Genomic DNA, 8,139 nt, shown 5'->3' with positions numbered 1-8,139 from the left:
TCATGCCCTCTGAACTACTCAGCAAGAGGGAAGTAGGATGTGGTGGGGCTAGGTCCTTAAAAAGGCAGGTGCCGAGGGGCTGGGTAAATGCCTGCTGCTGCATGAGCGCAACATGGTGCCAGGCTGCTTGGGAGGGGCAGAGGGCAATGTCCATCATCTGGGACAGGGGAAGGCAGAGTCTGCATGTGGCAACAGCAATGGGGACATAAAAGGCTGTGAAATCAGGCTGGGGGAGGGTGTGGTCCACCCCCAAGTTGCCCTAAAGACTCCCAGCCCAGGTGCAAACCTGGTGCAAATTTGGAACCAGGGGGCTGGCCAGGGATGCCGAAAGGCTCTGAGGTCCCAAGTCCTGAGTGAGTTCCTCACTAGGGGCTGCCAGCCCTGGAAGGGGAAAGTGGGGGGCAATTCAGAGCCGAGTCCTTCCTAGCTCCTGCCTTCCCAGGGGTCTGGAGTTCTCGCTCCCTCGAGCACCCTAGCATCTGGCACCCACCCTGTCTCACCCTCCTGCTTTCTGGCCTCTCTGTCCTCTTTTGTCACCCACCACCCCCAACATCTGTTCCCCCATCTGTTCTGGGGGCCTTAGGATGGGTGGAGAATGTAGGGACTTTGATCCAAGGACCCTGAGGCCTAGGATGGCAGGAGGGGCTTAAATGATCAGGAAGTCCCAGAAATCTAACTTCAGGGTTCCCAAACCCAAAGTCCTAACAGGAACCCAGAATCTGCCTTCCTGACCCCACAGGGATTCAGTCCTAGAGAGACCCAGGCTTCTAGCCCCTAGGGCCTGTATCCCTTTCCTTAGCTCACTTTCTGGGCTTTGCATCTGGATAGGAAAGAGTTAAGGGTGGAGGGCTGGGGGTGGGTGGCAGGGAGGCGAGTAGGCTGGGTTGTTTGGTGATAATCCCCATCCGTGCCCAGGGTGTGGAGAACAAGGTTAGGGCCCCACATGGGAAAGGGCCTCTGCTGATCCCCATGGGCTGGGCCTCAGCCTCTTGCTTCTGATCCCCCGCCACTGGGCACCGCCAGCCCTTCTGTTCCCCTTCCCAGGGCCTACCAGGCTGTCTGCTGGCCTCAGGCTCTCCTGGATGTCTCTGAGCCCACCTGCCTGCCTGCCCCGACCCCACTCCCTGTGACCTTTGGGTGCCCAGACTCTTTCTGTCTCAGTCTCCTAGCCTCCCCTGTGTCTGTCCCTCTGTCTTCCTGATTCCTTCTCTGGGCCTGGCCCGGCCCCTAGGCCTGTGTCTCTCTGCTTCTCTATTTCCTTGTCTTTGCTGTCTCTGCCTCTGTCCCTTCCACTATTTCTTTGTCACTGAGTCTTCATCTGTCTCTAAGTCCCCCTCCCTTGCACAGCCCTGTCCGTCTCTCTCCCTTGTCCCTCTCTAGGCTTCTGCATCTGTTGGCCACTACCATCCCTCTCGTCCACCCCCTCACCATCTCCCCAGGGCCCCCTACCCCCTCGACACTGACAGATAACTCTGGGGTGTTAAGCTACGGATTAGTTCAGGCAAAATTCTTGATTTTGCTTGCGTTCTTTCCCCTTTGGGTTATGTAAACAGTAATTCTCCCCAGATGGAACTATTTTCCTCGCTTCGAAGCAGCCAGGGAGGGGGCTTGGGCAGGGCTGGGGGTGGAGTGCTGGGGTTCCACAGGGAGTCTTGGGGAGCAGGATGAAGGCTGATGGCTGAGGTCCCCAGCCCAGCTACCTCCTCTCCTCTCCAGGTGCCTGCTCTGCTGTGACCATGCCCGTGACCTTTGCCCTCTTGTTTCTCCTGAGCCAGGCCACTGCGGACCCATGCTACGATCCAGGGGGCCGCCCCCGCTTCTGCCTCCCACCAGTGACCCAGCTGGCTGGCCTGGCAGCCTCCTGCCCTCAGGCCTGTGCCCTCTCCCCGGGCACTGGCCTTGGCCCTGTGGCCACCTGCAATGGTAGCCTGACCCTAGCCCTGGGCAGCCCCTTCCTCCTGACATCTGTCAGCCTGCGCTTCTGCACCCCAGGACCCCCAGCCCTAGTCCTGTCTGCCGCCTGGGCTGCCAGGGGTCCCTGGAGGCTGCTGTGGCGTAGGCCTGCCTGGCCCCGTGCCTTGGGGGGCCCTGAGAGGGTAACCTTCCGCTCCCCACTGGGCCCTAAGGTCAGTGTGCTGGCCAGCCACCTGCGTGTGGAGTTTGGAGGCCAGGCAGGACTGGCAGCCGCTGGGGTGAGAGGTCGCTGCCAGTGCCATGGCCATGCCGCCCGCTGCACTGCCCGCGCCCAGCCTCCCCGCTGTCGCTGCCGCCACCACACCACTGGCCCAGGGTGCGAGAGCTGCCGCCCATCTCATCGTGACTGGCCCTGGCGGCCTGCCACACCCCGACACCCCCACCCCTGCCTGCGTGAGTCTTGGGTCCCGCTCTCTGCAGCTGGTCCTTTGTTCCTAAGGGGGTAGGACACTCTCCACCCTCCCCAGAACTGCTCGCTCTTTGCTTCTCCCCCCACTGTCCTCAAATTCGGTTCCCTCTTTGCCTCCTCTCCCTTGCCTCCCACCCCCTCTCCACTTGACTGCCCTGCATGTTGGCAGCGCACAGGCCAACCTGCCCATCAGTGAGCTCCCATGATGATGATGACATAAATGATATTTTTTGAGTAGCCAGCCCAGAGCATGGCTTCTTGCAGGTGCTCGGGTAATATTTATTGAATGGTTGTAGGGGAAACAGGCAGCTAGACATTTCCTGACTCCATGAACCAACCATGTGGGCAAAGTGTTTAGTTATTAAACACATATTTATCAACCATCTACTATGTGCCAGGTGGGTATTATCTTCAGGCTCATTTTATGGATGGGGAGACTGAGGGGGGTGTCTGGAAGTTCCTCGCAAAGGACACAGCCATGTGTGGCAGGGCCAGAATCTGAGCTTGGGAAGCTGCAATCTGGGGTCTCAGTTCATCTCCGCCAAGATCCTGCTGCGTGCTGTCATGCTTGGTCCTCTAGGGTGACAGACAGCAACATGGCTTTGGAAGGCAGCCAGTCAGATAGACTATCTGGGCTCAAATCCCAGCTACTCTGCTAACTAGCTGTGTGACCTTGGGCAAGCGACTTAACCTCTCTGTGCCTCTGCTTCCTCCCCCTGTAAAGTGGGAATAGTAACAGCACTTCCTTTACAGGCTGTAGTGAAAATTCAATACATTAATACACATAAAACCCTTAGAATAAAGCCCAATTCAGTGCCTGGCACGAAGTAACAGCTTCCTGAATATCTGCCAATGTTACTATTTCCCAGGTGAGAAAGGTGAGGCCCAAGGGGAGATGTCACTTGCCGTCAGTCTCACTGCCAGCAAGGGGCAGCCCTGGGACTGGACTTGAGGAGTCAAGCCTTACTAGATGCTGCAGCTACCCACTTGGCCATCTGGCTGAACAAATGGCCCCCAGGTCCTGCTCAAGACCCTCCACGATACCTCAGACTAGAACTCCTAGAGTCTAGGCCTTTCTCAGTTCCCTCCAGCAGCCCCTCCTCAGAGACAGATGCTGTCAGCTCCTTCCAACCCTCCTCATCCTCCCATCTCCAGCTGTGGCCCTTGGTAGAGGGTCTGAGTGTGTTACCACATCCTGGGAAGTAACTCCACTCCACTGAGAGATACACATAGACAGGCAGACAGACACACACACACACTAATTCCCTGGCCTTCCCTCTCTCTGCCTCCCTTGTTTTTGCCTTCTCTCCCCGTCTATTTCTTCCTACATGAGGAATGTCACATGAACTAACTTACAGACCATCCCATTGTCCTTATCCTCATTCTTTTCTCATGCCCATGCAGAACTTCCCTCGAGGTCCCTCTGCCCCTGACACCCCCCCCCCATTCTACCCTCCTACAGGGGAGTGAGGAAGGGGAGACTCACGTGACCTGAGGGTGGGGCGGGCTTCATCCTGGGCCTGGACAGGGCCTGGGAGCTGGGAAGGCCGTCCCTCTGAGGATCACCACATTCCTCCAGGCTGAGCTGGGCACTGCCCTCCAAAGCTGGGCAAGAGATTGGCAATACTATGGTGAGAGGGGTCTGGGTAGATGGGTGAAACTAACTCCTGTGGCTGAGCGGGAGCTCTATGGACATGGTGGTTTGAATCCTCCCTCCACCCATTCAAGTTTTCCAGAGGGAAAGTGAAGTGAAGCAATTACCCTCGGGTCAGAAAGGATAAAGCCTGATTACCCACTGATAATCTGCACTTGATCTTAGCCAAAAGGCCCTGATAATCTGAATAGCACTGCCACCTCTAATGCTCACAAAAACCCTGGGAAAGAGGGATGGAGATCCCTATTAGACAGTGAGAAAACTGAGGCTCAGAGAGGGTGTGTAATTTTCCAAAGAACACACAGCTGTCTCAGCTCCCTGACTACCCCAGTGCTCCTCTGGGCTCTCAGGGACCTGCCAGCCCTGGCCTCTCAAATCTCTCAGAGTTAAAAAACCCTTAAATCCAAATCTCTTTCAAGAGTAGTCCGTGAACCCCCTGCATCAGCATCTCTCTCTGAGATGCTTGCTAGAAATAGAGATTCCCTGGGCCCACCAGATGCCCACCTGGAATCTGTCCTATTTTTAAAAAATGTTTCCCTAGTAATTCTGATGAGTAGTAAGGTTTGAGATCCACTGCCTTAGAAAACCTGATAAAGGCTCCCAGGAAAATGCACATGCTAAATAACTTTCACATCAGCTGTGTGAGAGACACTAGAGTGTGGTTGCTAAGAGCACAGACTCTGGAGCCAGAAGGCTTGGGTTCAAATCCTGCTTCCAACCACCCCCAGGACATGTTACCTTGAGCAGGTAACTCCACCTCTCTGTACCTCAGTTTTCCCCATCTATAAAATTGGGATGATGACAGTACCAGCCTCACAAAGCCACTGTGAGGATAAAATATGTCAAGCACTTAACACATGGCACCTGGCACATGAAAGCTTTAAATGGCAAAATACTTGCTTTGTGCCAGGCCCTGGGTTAAGCAGTTCATATCTACTTTATCTCATTTAAGCCTCATGAAGTAAACACTATAAATGCCATTTTATAGCTGAAGAAACTGAGCTACGGAAAGGAAAAGTTACTTGCCCAAGGAACACACTCAGAGTTAGACATGGGGTCTGTGGGGGTGTCTGCCCCCGACAGCCCATGCCCTATGACACTGCTCTTTAAGAACCCACAGTTTCACAGAGATGTCAGGAGGTTCATGAGTCCCCTCAGGCTTACCCAGCTTCAGTCCAATGTACCCATTTTAAAGATGAAGATGTACTGGAACCCCGGCTTACCCAGGGAGCCCCAGGCAGTCTCTGTTACTTCTGACCCTCACTTTATTTCCTTTCTTGAGGGCAGGGCAGTGGGGAGAATGCTGGGGAAGGGGGAACAGAAAGCCTGGCCTGATGTGCTCCTGCCCCATCTTGCTTCTAGCCTGTTCCTGCAACCAGCATGCCCGACGCTGCCGGTTCAACTCTGAGTTGTTCATGCTGTCGGGTGGCCGAAGTGGGGGTGTTTGTGAGCGCTGCCGCCACCACACAGCTGGACGGCACTGCCACTACTGCCGGCCAGGGTTCTGGAGGGACCCCAGCCAATCTATCACCAGCCGCAAGGCCTGCAGGGGTGAGTGTGACCTGAAGCCAGGCCCCCGCGGAAAGAAGGCTGGGTCAGACTCCTGGGTCTGAGGGAGGAAGGGCTGGGGACATGGACTCCTGGTTATGAGGGAGGACGGGCTGCAGAATTGGAAGGGAGCATCTGGGACCCAGATGCCTCACACCCCCAGCTCCTTTCCTCATGTAGCTTGCCAGTGCCACCCTATTGGGGCAACAGGAGGCACCTGCAACCAGACCAGTGGGCAGTGCTCCTGCAAGTTAGGTGTCACGGGACTGACGTGTAACCGCTGTGGTCCTGGCTACCAGCAGAGCCGCTCTCCCAGGATGCCCTGCCAGCGTGAGTCCTGAAGGGCAGGGCCACAAGTCCTGGGTGGGGCAGGAAGGAGACATCCCAGGTCTCCAATGGGCAGGTGCACCGAGTGCTGGGCCCTGGGAGATGGGAGCCAGAAACTGAAGTCTGGACTCTGGATCCTTGGGGAGGCAGGGACTGAGATTCCTGACTCCTCAGTCTTGGGAGAAGGGTGCTGGGGCCTAAACTCCTGGTTCTGGGGGAAGAAGCAATGGGGGTCCAGACTCCTCAGTCTGAAGGAGGAGGGGGCTGGGGGCCTGGACTTCTGGGAGAAAAGGGCAAGGGATGCTTGTGCTCTTGCGTCTTAAGGGAATAAACACTTGAGGTCTGGATGCCTGGATTCCTGGCGGGGGGCCGGGGGGGGGGGGCGGGGAGACGACAAAAAAGTTAAATTTCTTCTTTGGTCTTACAGGAATTCCAGAGGCAACAACCACCCTTGCTAGTACCCCTGGTGTTTATAGCTCTGGTAAGACAAGCTGGCACAGAGACCCCCGGGCAGCAAGAGAGATCAGGGATGGGTTGATTGGGTCCCCAGATGGGGATACAGGGGTCACCCATTGAGCCTAGTCTCAAGGACTTGGGCACTCCAGCTGTTCCAGCTGTCTATCAAGATGAAATGAGGGATGGGCAGGGGCAGAACGCTGTGGTCCAGGCCTCAGGAGCCCACTGCAGACAGCCTGACCCTCCCCAGACCCTCAGTGTCAAAACTACTGCAATATCTCGGACACCAGGGTACACATGAGCCTTCGGAGGTACTGCCAGCAGGAATACGGTGAGTGCTGGGGAGAAAAAGGGCCGGAGGCTGCACAGATGTTCTGATGATTGCCTGCAAACCAGCCCCTCTCTGGCCTTCAATCTTCTCATCTTAAATGGGAAGGGGTGTTGGAGTCTTAAGGGCCCTAACTTATCTAGGATGTGATGGATGGAAGACAAATGGGGGGAAGGAGTAGTGAGGAGGGGACATTCACTACCTTCCCGTTTCTCCTCTTCCCCCATGTTCTTGGGCTTGCAGAGTTTCACTACCTCCCTCAGCTTGACATCTCTGAGGGATGAAAAGAGAAAGGGGAACTGGTTGAATGGAATGGGCCCTGCGTAAGGGCCTATCTGTCCTGCCTATCCTGGATCCTTTCTGCCTCCCTTCGGGGTCCCAGATATCCCAGCCTTAGCCCCACTTCTCACAAAAACTCACCCCGCAGTTCATGTATCTGTCAGTTCACATTGGCTCCATGACCCTGCGGCCTATGACCTCAGGTAACTCAGCCCAGCCCAGAAATCTAGACAAGCCCCAGCTACTTCTGTCAATGTACAGGACCCCAAACCTCCTCCCTCAGGATCGTCTCCTGGCCACTAGTGTCCTAGGCTTTGAAGTTAAAGTCTTTCTCCCCATCTCCCACAGGGATCTTCTACCCATAGACCCAGCTTGCTTCCCAGAGTCCAGCCCCCTCACACCCCTTCAGAAAGCACATTTTTCTGAATCATTACTAGTGTGACCTCAACACTCAGGTTCCAGGGACTAACCTCCTCCTTCTGGACCCCAAAATTCATCCCAGAATCCCTCCCCCAGCAATACCCCTCTTTCCCAAGGGCTCCACTCCCGATACCTTCTGAGCCTGCTGTATTAAAGATCCTGGTCCTGCCTCTTCTACCTTGATCCCAGCCCCACCTACAGTAAGGTCACCCTATGTCCCCCCACTCCCCACCTTTAATGTAATTCCTGTATCCGCTGCTTCTAATATGACCCTCAAGTCCCCACCCAACATTCCCAAGCTCCTGGGCTTCTCTCCCTGCCTTGATAGTGCTTCCCTCAGCAGGACCCACCCCTCACGACTCAGGGTCAGACGCCCAGACCTCTCAACCCTCAAAGGTTCAAGGTTTCTCTCCTTCCTGACATGATCACGGAAGCCCACCCACCGGTCCCGGGCCCCTCCCACCAAGAATGCCCCCGCGGGACCCTGCAGGCTGCCCACCGTCCAGGCCTGACATCTCCCCTCCCTGCAGTTCTCCGCGCGCAGGTGCTGGCGTTAGAGGTGGCGGGCCAGGCGTGGTGGCGGCTGGCCGTGCGTGTGCTGGCCGTGTACAAGCAGGGGGTGCAGCCCGTGCGCCGAGGTGGCCAGGACGCCTGGGTGCCCCGCGCCGACCTGGCCTGCGGCTGCCTGCATCTCCAGCCAGGCACCGACTACCTCCTGCTGGGCAGCGCGGCGGGCGGGCCCGA

The 8,139-nt window shown here is 56.4% G+C and overlaps 1 protein-coding gene across 1 annotated transcript in view; it reads left to right on the top strand.

Annotated features, from left to right (window-relative positions):
- The first annotated feature begins 1,722 nt into the window (after nucleotides 1-1,722).
- NTN5 (netrin 5) overlaps nucleotides 1,723-8,139 on the top strand; it is a 6,988-nt gene continuing 571 nt past the window's right edge. The window contains exons 1-6 of the mRNA XM_008569331.1: nucleotides 1,723-2,367; nucleotides 5,400-5,588; nucleotides 5,766-5,915; nucleotides 6,340-6,393; nucleotides 6,619-6,699; nucleotides 7,926-8,129. Coding sequence (XP_008567553.1) covers nucleotides 1,737-2,367; nucleotides 5,400-5,588; nucleotides 5,766-5,915; nucleotides 6,340-6,393; nucleotides 6,619-6,699; nucleotides 7,926-8,129 — 1,309 coding nt within the window. The 5' untranslated portion in view covers nucleotides 1,723-1,736. The remainder of the gene's footprint in view (nucleotides 2,368-5,399; nucleotides 5,589-5,765; nucleotides 5,916-6,339; nucleotides 6,394-6,618; nucleotides 6,700-7,925; nucleotides 8,130-8,139) is intronic.

The sequence above is a fragment of the Galeopterus variegatus genome, unplaced genomic scaffold (assembly GCF_000696425.1).
Source record: "Galeopterus variegatus unplaced genomic scaffold, G_variegatus-3.0.2 Scaffold486, whole genome shotgun sequence".
In the NCBI taxonomy this organism is placed as follows: Eukaryota; Metazoa; Chordata; class Mammalia; order Dermoptera; family Cynocephalidae; genus Galeopterus; species Galeopterus variegatus.
Note: the sequence above shows the minus strand (reverse complement) of the source record. Positions and strands in the feature narration are given on the sequence as shown.